This window comes from Haliotis rufescens, unplaced genomic scaffold (genome assembly GCF_023055435.1).
Source record: "Haliotis rufescens isolate VD_foot unplaced genomic scaffold, xgHalRufe1.0.p SCAF_1, whole genome shotgun sequence".
In the NCBI taxonomy this organism is placed as follows: domain Eukaryota; kingdom Metazoa; phylum Mollusca; class Gastropoda; order Lepetellida; family Haliotidae; genus Haliotis; species Haliotis rufescens.
This window is the reverse complement of record NW_025963779.1, coordinates 232,619-252,764: the sequence shown is the minus strand read 5'-3', so window position 1 is coordinate 252,764 and position 20,146 is coordinate 232,619. Positions and strand designations below refer to the sequence as shown.

General features: G+C 42.6%; 1 protein-coding gene across 1 annotated transcript; it reads right to left on the bottom strand.

The window, feature by feature from the left end:
• Nucleotides 1–1,325: 1,325 nt before the first annotated feature.
• Nucleotides 1,326–15,732, bottom strand: LOC124125411 (neo-calmodulin-like). The gene is made up of 5 exons (XM_046488721.1): nucleotides 15,576–15,732; nucleotides 7,936–7,981; nucleotides 6,189–6,332; nucleotides 5,737–5,991; nucleotides 1,326–2,409 (listed from the first exon to the last, which is right to left on the bottom strand). The coding sequence occupies exons 1-5, from the start codon at nucleotides 15,576–15,578 to the stop codon at nucleotides 2,375–2,377; spliced, it is 483 nt and encodes a 160-aa protein (XP_046344677.1). The 5' UTR covers nucleotides 15,579–15,732; the 3' UTR covers nucleotides 1,326–2,374.
• Between the last annotated feature and the right edge of the window lie 4,414 nt (nucleotides 15,733–20,146).

Genomic DNA, 20,146 nt, shown 5'->3' with positions numbered 1-20,146 from the left:
GTCAACTTCCCCATAAGGTCAAACAATATTCCAGTCTTTGAGGTACAATCGAGCATGCTCTTTCTATGATTTCAAAGAGCGTCTTACGACTCTTTCTCAAAAGTTGTTTGATCAGGGTTACAACATTCATGGCTTCAGTAAAGCTTTTAAAACCATTTATGGTAGACTTTCTTGAGGATATTTCCAAATTTGTGACAACAGTGACTAATGCTGTCCGATGGAATTTCCAAATTAGGTTTGCACCCAATGTTCAGGTGTTTATTGAGGTGTGTCTGTAAGGTGTGTCTGAAAGTTGTGTTTTTCTGGTGAACAATATTTGTGTTTTGGACGGGTGCCACGGGTGGGGGAGGTTACGCTCACATGTTCGACAACACCTGGTATCATCCCTATTGGATAAAACACAGGATTATTTAATAGTCGGATGAGTACAATTGTAAGGTTTGATTCAGGTTCAAAAGAACCCAGTAATTCATATAGACTCAGCAGTGTAATGTGGAGAACTGGATGGGATTAATGCGATCAGTTGTTTTCTTCTGAGCAGTGACATGGCTATCCATGGAGGCAGTGAGTCATAGCCGCCTCATACTTGTATGTTCCTGAGTCGTGGCAACTGCATGTTGCTGATGTTCTGAGTCATGGCAACTGCATGTTCCTGATGTTCTGAGTCATGGCAACTGCATGTTCCTGATGTTCTGAGTCGTGGCAACTGCATGTTCCTGATGTTCTGAGTCGTGGCAACTGCATGTTCCTGATGTTCTGAGTCATGGCAACTGCATGTTGCTGATGTTCTGAGTCATGGCAACTGCATGTTCCTGATGTTCTGAGTCATGGCAACTGCATGTTCCTGATGTTCTGAGTCATGGCAACTGCATGTTCCTGATGTTCTGAGTCGTGGCAACTGCATGTTCCTGATGTTCTGAGTCGTGGCAACTGCATGTTCCTGATGTTCTGAGTCACGGCAACTGCATGTTCCTGATGTTCTGAGTCGTGGCAACTGCATGTTCCTGATGTTCTGAGTCATGGCAACTGCATATGTTCCTGATGTTCTGAGTCATCGCAACTGCATGTTCATGATCTTCTAAGTCATCACATTTGATGCAAAGAAACAGGGCAAAGAATAGAGAGTCAAATAACTATTGCCACCTTAACAAAACATGACCTTAGATCATCGATGTAATCGAATTAATATGAACGGTGGGAAATAGAAATCAGAAATTATATTACAGAATATAATTTTTGAATATGGATTTTCATATGCAGAAGGCGTTGCAGAATCTTTTTCTCGGGTACATACACATACATCCACAAATATAACAAACGAATGATGATGGCTCAGTTAATTTAACTAGATAAATTATCAAATACAACAAAGATTAACATCCAATAAACTTCTTTACAAGCAACATAGATTTGTGATAATTCTGAAAGCCTACATGTGAAGAGGATGATCAGGGCAGATAACTCCTGTGCGTGTACCAGATCACCCTGTGGAATAAGGTTTTCTGTATTACTGACAGAGTGAGTGAGTGAGTTGGGTAAGGACTCTTTTAACAGGATTACAGTTATATCGCGGCGTGTCAACTTAATGTGTGAGGAAAGCCCGAAATGATGCATGTCACAGACGTTTACCACTTCGGTGAAACCTACGAGCACGGGTATGCTGCTGACAAACCTAGAAACGTAATCGGGGCGAACCTGGATTCGAACCCACACCCCCTACTAACAGAAGAAATATACAACAAACTGAGTGAGTGAATTGGTTTTATCGTGGCTTTGAACAGTTTTGCAGTTAGCAAAAGGGTCAACACATTGCACAGGGCCTCAGACAACTTGGCCATCCGTGATCCAAAACACTGACGTCACACTGGTACTGAAACGTCTTTGACGTAGGATTCAAGCTCTTTGTTTATATTTGTACCACATGTTTCAGTATATTTAAATAATTCAAAGGTAAAAATTAAAGTGGTCTACAACTTTTGAAATCTGCCTCAATACAGTAATACACGTAGAACATAGAACCAGTCTTCTCAAACATGTTTGTTTAGAAATGTGTGCCAAAAGCAGAAGATGAGTTAATAATGGTGTTTATAAGACAGGGAACAACATAATGCCACCAGGTATCATAGATTGGCACTTCGTTTCCTGTACACTGAAGGTTCGTGTGTGGCTACATGAAAGTCTGACTGAGGATATGACAATCAAATAGTTGTATATTCAACTTTGAGATCAGCTGTCGGTGATAGAGATGTCGTAGAATATACACGTGGCATACTGTCAAAGATTTAGCCGTTGACGGAGTGATGGACGGTGGCATGAACCTCCTCTACTATATTCTCATACAGGAATTAGTTATCGTGTCCAGGCGTCGGCGCCATTATAAGCAGGGTTTCAGGCACAAGTTGACAAACTCTGAAATCAGACAAAAGGAGTGTATGGTACACTGTCGCAATAAGCATTCTTACAAAACCACAAGTAAACTTCATATTTACTAAGGTACAGTGATCTACAACTACACATTACGATTTCGGGTGGTCAGGCTCGCTGACTTGAATGATGGATGTCACGGAATCCCAAGTACGTATAACGATGTTCATGATGTCAATCACTGGATTGTCTATTTACAGACCGCTGTCACAGAGCTTGAATATTGCGAGTGCGGCGTTAAACAACAAACAAACAAGACACCTGTAATCTGCTGACAAGACCCCCCTTCTCTTAAACCAAGACACCCCCACTGTTACCAAGACACCCCCACTGTTACCAAGACACCCCTACTGTTACCAAGACACCTATAATCTGCTGACAAGACACCCCTTCTCTTATACCAAGACACCCCTTCTCTTATACCAAGACACCCCCACTGTTACCAAGACACCCCTTCTCTTATACCAAGACACCCCTTCTCTTATACCAAGACACCCCCACTGTTACCAAGACCCCCCTTCTCTGATACCAAGACACCCCTTCTCTTATACCAAGACACCCCCACTGTTACGAAGACACCCCCACTGTTACCAAGACACCTCTACTCTGTTACCAAGACACCCCTTCTCTTATACCAAGACACCCCCACTGTTACCAAGACACCTCTACTCTGTTACCAAGACACCTCTACTCTGTTACCAAGACACCTCTACTCTGTTACCAAGACACCCCCACTGTTAACAAGACACCCCTACTGTTACCAAGACACCTCTACTCTGTTACCAAGACACCTCTTCTCTGATACCAAGACACCCCCACTGTTACCAAGACACCCCTACTGTTACCAAGACACCTCTTCTCTGATACCAAGACACCCCCACTGTTACCAAGACACCCCCACTGTTACCAAGACACCCCTTCTCTTATACCAAGACACCCCCACTGTTACCAAGACACTCCTTCTCTTATACCAAGACACCCCAACTGTTACCAAGACACCCCTACTCTGTTACCAAGACACCCCTTCTCTTATACCAAGACACCCCCACTGTTACCAAGACACCCCTACTCTGTTACCAAGACACCCCTTCTCTTATACCAAGACACCCCCACTGTTACCAAGACACCTCTACTCTGTTACCAAGACACCCCTTCTCTTATACCAAGACACCCCCACTGTTACCAAGACACCCCTACTGTTACCAAGACACCTCTACTCTGTTACCAAGACACCTCTTCTCTCATACCAAGACACCCTTACTCTGCTACTAAGACCCCTCTAATCTAAAGAAAAGACATCCCTTCTCAGATGACAAGACATCCCTACTCTGATAGTAAGACCCCCTTTTCTGATACCAAGACGCCCCTACTGTTACCAAGACACCCCTACTGTTACCAAGACACCCCCACTGTTACCAAGACACCTCTACTCTGTTACCAAGACACCCCTTCTCTTATACCAAGACACCCCCACTGTTACCAAGACACCTCTACTCTGTTACCAAGACACCTCTACTCTGTTACCAAGACACCTCTACTCTGTTACCAAGACACCCCCACTGTTAACAAGACACCCCTACTGTTACCAAGACACCTCTTCTCTGATACCAAGACACCCCCACTGTTACCAAGACACCCCTACTGTTACCAAGACACCTCTTCTCTGATACCAAGACACCCCCACTGTTACCAAGACACCCCCACTGTTACCAAGACACCCCTTCTCTTATACCAAGACACCCCCACTGTTACCAAGACACTCCTTCTCTTATACCAAGACACCCCAACTGTTACCAAGACACCCCTACTCTGTTACCAAGACACCCCTTCTCTTATACCAAGACACCCCCACTGTTACCAAGACACCCCTACTCTGTTACCAAGACACCCCTTCTCTTATACCAAGACACCCCCACTGTTACCAAGACACCTCTACTCCGTTACAAAGACACCCCTTCTCTTATACCAAGACACCCCCACTGTTACCAAGACACCCCTACTGTTACCAAGACACCTCTACTCTGTTACCAAGACACCTCTTCTCTCATACCAAGACACCCTTACTCTGCTACTAGGACCCCTCTAATCTAAAGAAAAGACATCCCTTCTCAGATGACAAGACATCCCTACTCTGATAGTAAGACCCCCTTTTCTGATACCAAGACGCCCCTACTGTTACCAAGACACCCCTACTGTTACCAAGACACCTCTTCTCTGAAACCAAGACCCCCCCTTCTCTGATGACAAGACACCCCTTCTCTGATGACAAAACTTCCCTACTTTCATACCAAGACCCCCTCCTCTGATACTAAGACCCCTCTTCTCTGATACTAAGACACCCTACTCTAATGACAAAACCTCCCTACTCTGTTACCAAGACACCCCTACTCAGTTACTAAGACACCCCTACTCTGATACCAAGATTTCCTACTCTGATGACAAGACACCCCTTCTCTGATACCAAAACATCTCTAATCTAAAGACAAGACACCCTTACTCTGATACCAAGACCCCCCTACACTGATACCAAAACATCTCTAATCTAAAGACAAGACACCCCCCCCCCCCCTTCTCTGATACCAAGACCCCCCTTCTCTGATACCAAGACCCGCCTTCTCTGATACCAAGACACTCCTTCTCTGATACCAAGACCCCCCTTCTCTGATACAAAGACCCCTCTACTCTGATACAAAGACCCCCCTACTCTGATACAAAGACACCCCTTCTCTGATACCAAGACCCCCCTTCTCTGATACCAAGACCCCTCTACTCTGATACCAAGACCCCCCTACTCTGATACCAAGACCCCCCTACTCTGTTACTAAGAGATCCACCCCTACTCTGATACCAAGATCCCCTTCTCTGTTCCAAAGACACACTTTTCTGATACTAAGACCCCCTACTCTGTTACCAAGACCCCCTACACTCATACTAAGACCCCCCTACTCTGTTACGATGACACCCCTTCCATGACACTAAAACACCCTTTCTCTGATACCAAGACACCCCTTCTCTGATACCAAGACCCCCCTACTCTGTTACTATGACACCCCTTCCATGACACTAAGACACCCTTTCTCTGATACTAAGACACCCCTACTCTTATACCAAGACCCCCCTTCTCTGATACCAAGACCCCCCTACTCTGATACTAAGACCTCCATACTCTGATACCAAGACATCCCTACTCTGATCACAGGACACCTATACTCTGAAACAGACAAAAAGACAAAGGTATCTCGAACCAAAGTGTCACGTTAACAGGCTAACAGTAACAGGCAATACAAAGACATTTGGTAAATTTGAAATCACCCTGATAGTCGATCTTGCCATCGCCATTGAGATCCGCGTACTTCATCATGTAGTCCAGTTCGGACTCAGAGAGCTGTTCTCCGAGGCTAGTGAGAACACCCTCGATCTCCTTCCTGTCGATGAACTTGTTACCGTCCCTGTCGAACGTCTTGAAGGCTCGCAACATCACGTCCAGGAATTCCTCTTTGGAGGGCATGCATTCCTTGGTTTCCTTCATGAACACCCGGAAGTCCCCGAAGTCGCACTTGCCATTGCCTACGTAAATATACTGTTCCTCAAAAGTTGTTTGATCGGGGTAATTATTTTTAGCTCCTTAAATAACTTTCAAAATCTTTTACGGAAGATGTCATTTTCCAAATTTTACGCATCAGTTGATGAGAAAATAATATCTGATGACATACTGCCGATGCTCCCAGATACGACAGTCACCAGACCCACCCGCCCATGCTCACCATCTTTGTCCAACCTCTTCGCCGCCTCGCACACAAGTTTCTCTGATGGATTAAAGTTCAGGCTGCGTAGCACGCTTCCCAGTTCCTTCAGAGAGATGGTCCCGTCGTTGTCCTTATCAAAAAGCTGAAAGGCGCGTCTCCAAACTGGAATAAAACATAATAAATACGGATACACACAAGAATATTGAACCACGTTATGATAGCGACATAATCAGTAGACATACTTGTAGAACCAGTGGCTACATAGCTGACATAATGCCGATGCAACGATAAAGTTTAAATCACTCTCACTAGTAGAACCATGTCAGGCGTGCAAAGTCAGTAGATTTAATAGTCATCATTGAATGTGATCATCGTGTATATATCTAAGAATACTGCTTCTATACATTATAGCCATAACGTCCTGTTTATGGTGAGAACCACACTATAATGTTTCATCTATGCAACTTCTGGTTATACGAACAGTATAGTCAGGCGATGTCTTATGACGTAAGTTCCGTTATGCACTTCTGTTCTGAGGTCTCCCATGAAGTCACTTCAAGTAGCAGTACATTGGTACATCCTAGATTAACATACATATATGTATACCACTTCATACTCCTTCACTCTATCATTTCAGTGTTGTCATATCACAAACTTACCCTGATGTATTCTGAAGTTCTGACTCCCAGTCTACAGCAAGACGTGTGTGGTAGGGAGGAGATCTGAGATTCCCGATGCTTTCTAATGACTCTGATATTGTCCTCGTAATCCACTGATTCAGGTAGGCTACGTGCATGATAACTACTGATGGACGCTCAGTCATATTCAGCCCTTAATATATTTTTGTACTTAAACAGTTGTGTTGTGCAACAAAATCTTTCATATATGAAATTTCATGAAACATTGATTGCACATTTTGTCAATCTGTCAGACAGTTGTATCTTTTCCGTGAACGCGTTAGTTAAAGGGTTAGCGTGACACTTGGTGGATATCAGCTGCCTCCTTCCAGCCTGGATGGTCCATGTGTGCGTGCATGTGCTTTTCTTGCAGGTCTCAGACATTAACTATTTCGGTGAAACTCACGAGTACGGGTATGGTGCTAACAAACCTAGAATCATAATCGGGGCGAACAAGGATTCGAACCCACAATCATAAGTTTCTGGCGTGCCCAAGGGACGCAAGTCTACACAGCGAAGCGCGGCGCCTTAGACGAATGGGCAACCAGTGCCCCGCCTCAGATGAGGATCACTACTGGTCTGATGTTTCCCAAAGACGGAGCAGACAGGCCTCATCCCACAACACGCTCTCTGAACTAACTACTGACTAGAGACTTCTGACATCTTATACCACTGTTCTCTGCTGTTGAACTGTTCACTGCATGTCTGCAGCACTTGCATGTCAGCAGAAATGGAGATGTAATATAACTTATCTAGTGTGGAACGGCAACCACGTGTTCAGAAAATGTTTATTGTTGTCATTTGGACACACAGGAAAGGAATAATGTTTTCCCGCCTTGCGCATGCAAGTATTGGATATGTTTGCAGTGAAGGGATCGTCTCTTGAAATTTTATAACGAAATTTATAGTGTGGTTCTCAGCATAAACAGGAATTTATGGCTATGATGCTATAGAGGTAGGGTATTCGAATGAATTAAATAGAACCACGTCATGTCTTGCGTGCGACAGTAAGATTTCATAGCTTTGTCGAAGCACGTGATGCGTCCGACAGAGTCAGTAGATTGAATAGTTGTGTAGAACAACCTTACCTTCTTCTTGAGCTGATTCCTCGGATTGTTTCGTTTGACTGTCAGCCTACAACACATATTCAAAATAACCGCTCAAACAAGCACATAACATACGTTCTTAATAGTTCCATTGTGTAGGATAGTTCATCACTTAAATTCCATTCCGCCCCAACTATTAGTGATAACATGGAACGTACAAACAGATACCCTCCTTGTTACTCTGTATTTCATACGAGACATGTACCCTCCTTGTAACTATGTATACATACGAGACATGTACCCTCCTTGTTACTCTGTATACATACGAGACATGTACCCTCCTTCTTAATCTGTTTACACACGAGACATGTACCCTCCTTGTAACTATGTATACATACGAGACATGTACCCTCCTTGTAACTATGTATTCATACGAGACATGTACCCTCCTTGTTACTCTGTATACACACGAGACATGTACCCTCCTTGTTACTCTGTATACACACGAGACATGTACCCTCCTTGTAACTATGTATTCATACGAGACATGTACCCTCCTTGTTACTCTGTATACATACGAGACTTGTACCCTCCTTGGTACTATGTATACATACGAGACATGTACCTTCCTTGTTACTCTGTATACATACGAGACATGTACACTCCTTGTAACTATGTATACACACGAGACATGTACCCTCCTTGTAACTATGTATACATACGAGACATGTACCCTCCTTGTAACTATGTATACACACGAGACATGTACCCTCCTTGTTACTCTGTATACATACGAGACATGTACCCTCCTTGTTACTCTGTATACATACAAGACATGTACCCTCCTTGTAACTATGTATACATACGAGACATGTACCCTCCTTGTAACTATGTATACACACGAGACATGTACCCTCCTTGTTACTCTGAATACATACGAGACATGAACACTCCTTGTAACTATGTATACACACGAGACATGTAACCTCCTTGTAACTATGTATACACACGAGACATGTACCCTACTTGTAACTATCTATACATACGAGACATGTACCATCCTTGTAACTATGTATACATACGAGGGAGACATGTACACTCCTTGTAACTATGTATACATACGAGACATGTTCTCTCCTTGTTACTCTGTATACATACGAGACATGAACCCTCCTTGTTACTCTGTATACATACGACGGAGACATGTACCTTCCTTGTAACTATGTATACATACGAGACATGTACCCTCCTTGTTACTCTGTATACACACGAGACATGTACCCTCCTTGTAACTATGTATTCATACGAGACATGTACCCTCCATGTTACTCTGTATACATACGAGACTTGTACCCTCCTTGGTACTATGTATACATACGAGACATGTACCTTCCTTGTTACTCTGTATACATACGAGAGACATGTACACTCCTTGTAACTATGTATACACACGAGACATGTACCCTCCTTGTAACTATGTATACATACGAGACATGTACCCTCCTTTTAACTATGTATACACACGAGACATGTACCCTCCCTGTTACTCTGTTTACATACGAGACATGTACCCTCCTTGTTACTCTGTATACATACGAGACATGTACCCTCCTTGTAACTATGTATACACACGAGACATGTACCCTCCTTGTAACTATGTATACACACGAGACATGTACCCTCCTTGTAACTATGTATACATACGAGACATGTACCCTCCTTTTAACTATGTATACACACGAGACATGTACCCTCCCTGTTACTCTGTATACATACGAGACATGTACACTCCTTGTAACTATGTATACACACGAGACATGTACCCTCCTTGTAACTATGTATACATACGAGACATGTACCCTCCTTTTAACTATGTATACACACGAGACATGTACCCTCCCTGTTACTCTGTATACATACGAGACATGTACCCTCCTTGTTACTCTGTATACATACGAGACATGTACCCTCCTTGTAACTATGTATACACACGAGACATGTACCCTCCTTGTAACTATGTATACACACGAGACATGTACCCTCCTTGTAACTATGTATACATACGAGACATGTAACCTCCTTGTAACTATGTATACACACGAGACATTTACTCTCCTTGTTACAATGTATACAAACGAGACATGTACCCTCCTCGTAACTTTGTATACATACGAGACATGTACCCTCCTTGTAACTATGTATACACACGAGACATGTATCCTCCTTGTTACTCTGTATACATACGAGACATGTACCCTCCTTGTTACTCTGTATACATACAAGACATGTACCCTCCTTGTAACTATGTATACACACGAGACATTTACCCTCCTTGTTACAATGTATACATACGAGACATGTACCCTCCTTGTAACTATGTATACACACGAGACATTTACTCTCCTTGTAACTATGTATACATACGAGACATGTACCCTCCTTGTAACTATGTATACATACGAGACATGTACCCTCCTTGTTACTCTGTATACATACAAGACATGTACCCTCCTTGTAACTATGTATACACACGAGACATTTACCCTCCTTGTTACAATGTATACATACGAGACATGTACCCTCCTTGTAACTATGTATACATACGAGACATTTACTCTCCTTGTAACTATGTATACATACGAGACATGTACCCTCCTTGTAACTATGTATACATACGAGACATGTACCCTCCTTGTAACTATGTATACATACGAGACATGTACCCTCCTTGTTACTCTGTATACATACGAGACATGTACCCTCCTTGTAACTATGTATACACACGAGACATGTACCCTCCTTGTAACTATGTATACACACGAGACATGTACCCTCCTTGTAACTATGTATACATACGAGACATGTAACCTCCTTGTAACTATGTATACACACGAGACATTTACCCTCCTTGTTACAATGTATACACACGAGACATGTACCCTCCTTGTAATTATGTATACATTCGAGACATATACCCTCCTTGTAACGATGTATACATACGAGACATGTACCCTCCTTGTAACTATGTATACATACGAGACATTTACCCTCCTTGTAACTATGTATACACACGAGACATGTACCCTCCTTGTAACTATGTATACACACGAGACATGTACCCTCCTTGTTACTCTATGTACATACGAGACATGTACCCTCCTTGTAACTATGTATACATACGAAGACATGTACCCTCCTTGTAAATATGTATACACAAGAGACATGTACCCTCCTTGTTACTCTGTATACATACGAGACATTTACCCTCCTTGTAACTATGTATACATACGACACATGTACACTCCTTGTTACTCTGTATACATACGAGACATGTACCCTCCTTGTTACTCTGTATACACACGAGACATGTACCCTCCTTGTAACTATGTATACATACGAGACATGTACCCTCCTTGTAACTATGTATACATACGAGACATGTACCCTCCTTGTAACTATGTATTCACACGAGACATGTACACTCCTTGTAACTATGTATTCACACGCGACATGTACCCTCCTTGTAACTATGTATTCACACGAGACATGTACCCTCCTTGTTACACTGTATACACACGAGACATGTACCCTCCTTGTAACTATGTATACATACGAGACATGTACCCTCCTTGTAACTATGTATACACACGAGACATGTACCCTCTTGTTACTCTGTATACATACGAGACATGTACCCTCCTTGTAACTATGTATACATACGACACATGTACCCTCCTTGTAACTATCTATACACACGCGACATGTACCCGCCTTGTTACTCTGTATACATACGAGACATGTAACCTCCTTGTAACTATGTATACATACGAGACATGTACCCTCCTTGTAACTATGTATACACACGAGACATGTACCCTACTTGTAACTATGAATACATACGAGACATGTACCCTCCTTGTAACTATGTATACACACGAGACATGTACCCTCTTGTTACTCTGTATACATACGAGACATGTACCCTCCTTGTAACTATGTATACATACGAGACATGTACCCTCCTCGTAACTCTGTATACATACGAGACATGTACCCTCCTTGTAACTATGTATACATACGACGGAGACATGTACCCTCCTTGTAACTATGTATACACACGAGACATGTACCCTCCTTGTTACTCTGTATACATACGAGACATGTACCCTCCTTGTAACTATGTATACATACGAGACATGTACCCTCCTTGTAACTCTGTATACATACGAGACATGTACTCTCCTTGTTACTCTGTATACATACGAGACATGTACCCTCCTTGTAACTATGTATACACACGAGACATGTACCCTCCTTGTTACTCTGTATAAATACGAGACATGTACCCTCCTTGTTACTCTGTATACACACGAGACATTTACCCTCCTCGTAACTATGTATACATACGAGATGTACCCTCCTTGTAACTATGTATACATACGAGACATGTACCCTCCTTGTTACTCTGTGTACATACGAGACATGTACCCTCCTTGTAACTATGTATACACACGAGACATGTACCCTCTTTGTTACTCTATATACATACGAGACATGTACCCTCCTTGTAACTATGTATACATACGAAGACATGTACCCTCCTTCTAAATATGTATACACAAGAGACATGTACCCTCCTTGTTACTCTGTATACATACGAGAAATGTACCCTCCTTGTAACTATGTATACACAAGAGACATGTACCCTCCTTGTAACTATGTATACATACGAGACATGTGCCCTCCTTGTAACTCTGTATACATACGAAACATGTACTCTCCTTGTTACTCTGTATACATACGAGACATGTACCCTCCTTGTAACTATGTATACAGACGAGACATGTACCCTCATTGTAACTATGTATACACACGAGAAATATACCCTCCTTGTTACTCTGTATACACACGAGACATGTACCCTCCTTGTTACTCTGTTTACATACGAGACATGTACCCTCCTTGTAACTATGTATACATACGAGACATGTAACCTCCTTGTAACTATGTATACACACGAGACATGTACCCTCCTTGTAACTATGTATACATACGAGACATGTACCCTCCGTGTAACTATGTATACATACGAGACATGTACCCTCCTTGTTACTATGTATACATACGTGACGTGTACCCTCCTTGTAACTATGTATACATACGTGACGTGTACCTTCCCTTACAACTGTGTATATATACGTGACGTATATCCTCTCTTATAACTGGGTATAGGGGTGGTCGAGCAGCCTAGTGGTTAAAGCGTTCGCTCGTCACGCCGAAGACCCGGGTTCGATTCCGGACATGTGTGCAATTTGTGAAGCCCTTTTCTGGTGTCCCCCGCCGTGATATTGCTGGAATATTGCTGAAAGCGGCGTAAAACCACACTCACTTACTCACTTTAACTGTGTATACACGCATGACGTGTACCCTCCCTTACAACTTTGTATATATACGTGACGTATACCCTCTCTTATAACTGTGTATATATACGTGACGTATACCCTCTCTTATAACTGTGTATATATACGTGACGTATACCCTCTCTTATTACTGTGTATATATACGTGACGTATACCCTCTCTTATAACTGTGTATATATACGTGACGTATACCCTCTCTTATAACTGTGTATATATACGTGACGTATACCCCCTCGTATAACTGTGTATATATACGTGACGTATACCCTGTCTTATAACTGTGTATAAATACGTGACGTGTACCCTCCTTGTAACTATATATACACGCGTGACGTGTACCCTCCCTGATAAATTTGATAATTGTGTATACATACGTGACGTGTACCCTCTCTTATAATTGTGTATACATACGTGACGTGTACCCTCCCTGATAAATTTGATAATTGTGTATATATACGTGACGTATACCCTCCCTTACAACTTTGTATATATACGTGACGTATACCCTCTCTTATAACTGTGTATATATACGTGACGTATACCCTCTCTTATAACTGTGTATATATACGTGACGTATACCCCCTCGTATAACTGTGTATATATACGTGACGTATACCCTGTCTTATAACTGTGTATAAATACGTGACGTGTACCCTCCTTGTAACTATATATACACGCGTGACGTGTACCCTCCCTGATAAATTTGATAATTGTGTATACATACGTGACGTGTACCCTCTCTTATAATTGTGTATACATACGTGACGTGTACCCTCTCTTACAACTATGTATACATACGTGACGTGTACCCTTTCTAATAACTGTGTTTACATACGTGACGTGTACCCTCCTTGTAACTATGTATACATACGTGACGTATACCCTCTCTTATAACTGTGTATAAATAAGTGACGTGTACCCTCCTTGTAACTATGTATACACGCGTGACGTGAACCCTCCCTTACAACTATGTATACATACGTGACGTGTACCCTCTCTTACAACTATGTATACACGCGTGACGTGTACACTCCCTTACAACTATGTATACACGCGTGACGTGTACCCTCTCTTACAACTATGTATACATGCGTGACGTGTACACTCCCTTACAACTATGTATATACGCATGACGAGTACCCTCCCTAACAAAAATGTATACACATGTGGCGTGCAGCCTCCATTAGAACTATCTATCCTCACGTGACCTGTATGCTCCTTATAACTGTGCATACACACGTCACATGTAGCCTCCCTTAGAACTGTGCATACACACGTCACATGTAGCCTCCCTTAGAACTGTGTATACATACGTGACGTGTACCCTCCTTGTAACTATGTATACACACGTGACGTGTACACTCCCTTGTGGGTATGTATACATGCCTGACATGTACCCTCCTTGTACCTATGTATCCACACGTGACCTGTATCCTCCTTGTAACTATGTATACATACGTGACGTGTACCCTCCCTTAGAACTATGAATACACGCGTGACGTATACCCCCTCCACCCCTTACCACTATGTATACATACGTGACGTGTACCCTCCCTTAGAACTATGTATACATACGTGACGTATACCCCCTCTCCCCCTTACCACTATGTATACATACGTGACGTATACCCTCCTTGTTCCTATATATAAAAACGTGACCTGTAGGCTCCTTATAACTGTGTATACATACGTGACGTATGCCATCCTTGTACCTATGCATCCACACGTGACCTGTATGATCCTTGTAACCATGCGTACAAACGTGACGTGTACCCTCCCTTGTAATTATGCATGCACACGTGACGTGCACCCTCCCTTAAATCTAACCCTAACCTTCCATTCAATTTGTTGGATTGTACCCGGCTTGTTTGTGAGAATCCACTTCAGGTCTAGTGAGCCTTGAGCGATCAATACATTAGCCTGTGTCAGTGTGTCGACAGTGTGGTGGCTCATGTCTCTACACGTCCGGGTGTTGTGGAGTACACAGCCACTGTTTTACCTGACATTCCCGGCTGCCGGCTGCCACACATACTTGCCTTGAGTTTAAACATCGCCATGTGTGGCAACAGACTCATAAGGAAACTAATGTTGGTGTACAAACAAATACAGGACAGGTAATTTAGACAGACTGTATAGAAATAAACATCAACTCCAACACAGGGTCGACTATTTCTCCATACTTGAGAATCCCATGCAAGCAGGAGTGGGAGAGTGTATCCACAACAGAGAGTATCCAAACCAAGAGAGAAATATGCGACTTACCATGTCGGAGTTTCGCCACGGGTGATCAACGGGTGATGAGATCTCCTGCTCACTAGCGCGTGGAGATTCCCGCGTTCAGCAAGCGTGGTCACGTCAGCCAAACCATGCATTGATCTACTTCACAACAAACACTCGGCCGGCCTTCACATTGACCCTTGAAAAGTGTATGGCAGGTGACCGACATCCATGGTGACCCAAACACAGTCTTGTTAGCTGAGGGGGTATATGTTGATGTGATTGAGGCAACACGCATGCATATTTATGTCATGTAAAGGAAATTGTAAGTTCTACACGTGTGTGTTGAAATATGTCTTAAAGCAAAAAAAAAGGAGTATGTGAATATATTTGTTTGTCACTGGAACATAAAGACAGGGGTGTGTTGATATACACGTGTGTCATGGAAACATAGGGACATGGGTGTGTTGATATACACGTGTGTCATGGAAACATAGCGACAGGGGTTTGTTGATATACACGTGTGTCATGGAAACATAGGGACAGGGGTGTGTTGATATACACGTGTTCCATGGAAACATAAAGACAGGGGTTTGTTGATATACACGTGTGTCATGGAAACATAGGGACAGGGGTGTGTTGATATACACGTGTTGCATGGAAACATAGGGACAGGGGTGTGTTGATATACACGTGTTGCATGGAAACATAGGGACAGAGGTGTGTTGATATACACGTGTGTCATGGAAACATAGGGACAGGGGTGTGTTGATATACACGTGTGTCACGGAAACATAGGGGCATGGGTGTGTTGATATACACGTGTTCCATGGAAACATATGGACAGGGGTGTGTTGATATACACGTGTGTCATGGAAACATAGGGACAGGGGTGTGTTGATATACACGTGTGTCATGGAAACATAGGGACAGGGGTGTGTTGATATACACGTGTGTCATGGAAACATAGCGACAGGGGTTTGTTGATATACACGTGTGTCATGGAAACATAGGGACAGGGGTGTGTTGATATACACGTGTTCCATGGAAACATAAAGACAGGGGTGTGTTGTTATATTTGTGTGTCATGGAAACATAAAGACAGGGGTGTGTTGATATACACGTGTGTCATGGAAACATAGGGACAGGGGTGTGTTGATATACACGTGTGTCACGGAAACATAGGGGCATGGGTGTGTTGATATACACGTGTTCCATGGAAACATAGGGACAGGGGTGTGTTGATATACACGTGTGTCATGGAAACATAGGGACAGGGGTGTGTTGATATACACGTGTTGCATGGAAACATAGGGACATGGGTGTGTTGATATACACGTGTGTCATGGAAACATATGGACAGGGGTGTGTTGATATACACGTGTTCCATGGAAACATAGGGACATGGGTGTGTTGATATACACGTGTGTCATGGAAACATATGGACAGGGGTGTGTTGATATACACGTGTTCCATGGAAACATAGGGACAGGGGTGTGTTGATATACTCGTGTGTAATGGAAACATAGGGACAGGGGTGTGTTGATATACACGTGTTCCATGGAAACATAGGAACAGGGGTGTGTTGATATACATGCGTTTCATGGAAACATAGGGACAGGGGTGTGTTGATATACACGTGTTCCATGGAAACATAGGGACAGGGGTGTGTTGATATACATGCGTTTCATGGAAACATAGGGACAGGGGTGTGTTGATATACTCGTGTGTCATGAAAATATAAGAACAGGGGTGTGTTGATATACTCGTGTTCCATGGAAACATAGGGACAGGGGTTTGTTGATATAGTCGTGTTTCATGGAAATATATGGACAAGGGTGTGTTGATATACTTGTGTTCGATGGAAGCATAAAGACAGGGATGTGTTGATATACACGTGTTCCATGGAAACATAGGGACAGGGGTTTGTTGATATAGTCGTGTTTCATGGAAATATATGGACAAGGGTGTGTTGATATACTTGTGTTCGATGGAAGCATAAAGACAGGGATGTGTTGATATACACGTGAGTCATTAAAACATAGGGACAGGGGTGTGTTGATATACTCGTGTGTCATTAAAACATAAAGACAGGGGTGTGTTGATATACTCGTGTCTCATTAAAACATAAAGACAGGGGTGTGCTGATATACTCGTGTGTCATTAAAACATTAAGACAGGGGTGTGTTGATATACACGTGTGTCATTAAAACATTAAGACAGGGGTGTGTTGATATACTCGTGTGTCATTAAAACATAGGGACAGGGGTGTGTTGATATACTCGTGTTCCATGGAAACATAAGTACTGAGGTGTGTTGATATACTCGTGTGTCATTAAAACATAAAGACAGGGGTGTGTTGATATACTCGTGTGTCATTAAAACATAGGGACAGGGGTGTGTTGATATACAAGTGTGTCATGGAAACATAAGTACTGAGGTGTGTTGATATACAAGTGTGTCATGGAAACATAAGTACTGAGGTGTGTTGATATACTCGTGTGTCATGGAAACATAAGTACTGAGGTGTGTTGATATACACGTGTGTCATGGAGACATATAAACAGGGGTGTGTTGTTATATTTTTGTGTCATGGAAACATAAAGACAGGGGTGTGTTGATATACACGTGTGTCATGGAAACATAGGGACATGGGTGTGTTAATATACTGGTGTTCAATGGAAGCATAAAGAAAGGGGTGTGTTGATATATAGACGTGTGTCATCGAAATATAAAGACATGGGTGTGTTGATATACTCGTGTTCCATGGAAGCATACATACAGGGGTGTGTTGATATACTTCTGTGTCATGGAAACATAAAGACAGGGGTGTGTTGATATACTCGTGTGTCATGGAACATAGGGACAGGGATGTGTTGATATACTCGTGTGTCATGGAAACATAGGAACAGGGTTGTGTTGATATACACGTGTGTCATGGAGACATAAGACAGGGGTGTGTTGATATACTCGTGTGTCATGGAAACATAAAGACAGGGGTGTGTTGATATACACGTGTGTCATGGAGACATAAAAACAGGGATGTGTTGTTAGATTTTTGTGTCATGGAAACATAAAGACAGGGGTGTGTTGATATACACGTGTGTCATGGAAACATAGGGACATGGGTGTGTTAATATACTGGTGTTCAATGGAAGCATAAAGACAGGGGTGTGTTGATATATAGACGTGTGTCATCGAAATATAAAGACATGGGTGTGTTGATATACTCGTGTTCCATGGAAGCATACATACAGGGGTGTGTTGATATACTTCTGTGTCATGGAAACATAAAGACAGGGGTGTGTTGATATACAAGTGTGTCATGGAACATAGGGACAGGGATGTGTTGATATACTCGCGTGTCATGGTAGCATAAAGACAGGGGTCTGTTGATATATACGTGTGTCATGGAAATATAGGGACAGAAGGGTCTTGATATACTCGTGGGTCATGGAAGCATAAAAACAGGAGTGTGTTGACATACACGTGTGTCATGGAAACATAGGGACAGGGGTGTGTTCATATACTCGTGTTCAATGGAAGCATAAAGACAGGGGTGTGTTGATATATAGACGTGTGTCATCGAAATATAAAGACTGGGTTGTGTTGATATTCTCGTGTGTCATGGAAGCATAAAGACGGGGGACGTGTTGATATACAACTGTGTCATGGAAACATAGGGACAGGGGTGTGTTGATATAGACGTGTGTCATGGAAACATAAGGACAGGGGTGTGTTGATATACAACTGTGTCATGGAAACATAGGGACAGGGGTGTGTTAATATATTCGTGTTCCATGGAAACATAGGGACAGGGGTGTGTTGATATAGACGTGTGTCATGGAAACATAAGGACAGGGGTGTGTTGATATAGACGTGTGTCATGGAAACATAAGGAGATGGGTTTGTTGATATATTCGTGTGTCATGGAGACATATGGACAGGTGTGTGTTGATATACTCGTGTGTCATGGAAGCATAAAGACAGGGGTGTGTTGATATACTCGTGTGTCATGGAAGCATAAAAACAGGGGTGTGTTGATATACACGTATGACATGGATTCATAGTGACAGGGGTGTGTTGATATTCTCGTGTTCCATGGAAGCATAAAGACATGGATGTGTTGATATACGCGTCAGTCATTGAAACATAAAGACAGGGGTGTGTTGATATACTCGTGTGTCATGAAAACATAAGGACAGGAGTGTGTTGATATACAAGTGTGTCATGAAAAAATAAGGACAGGGGTGTGTTGATATACTCGTGTGTCATGAAAACATAAGGACATGGGTGTGTTGATATACTCGTGTGTCATGAAAACATAAGGACAGGGGTGTGTTGATATACTCGTGTTCCATGGAAACATAGTGACAGGGGTGTGTTGATATACTCGTGTGTCATGAAAACATAAGGACAGGGGTGTGTTGATATACTCGTGTGTCATGAAAACATAAGGACAGGGGTGTGTTGATATACTCGTGTGTCATGAAAACATAAGGACAGGGGTGTGTTGATATACTCGTGTGTCATGAAAACATAAGGAGAGGGGTGTGTTGATATACTCGTGTTCCATGGAAACATAGTGACAGGGGTGTGTTGATATACTCGTGTGT

Excerpts from the sequence above, each read along its gene's own strand:
- LOC124125411 (XM_046488721.1), bottom strand. Across the intron at positions 5,992-6,188 it reads GAAGAGGTTGGACAAAGATG|GCAATGGCAAGTGCGACTTC; the intron begins GTGAGCATGGGC and ends ATATTTACGTAG. Across the intron at positions 2,410-5,736 it reads TGGCAAGATCGACTATCAGG|AGTTTGTCAACTTGTGCCTG; the intron begins GTGATTTCAAAT and ends GTCTGATTTCAG.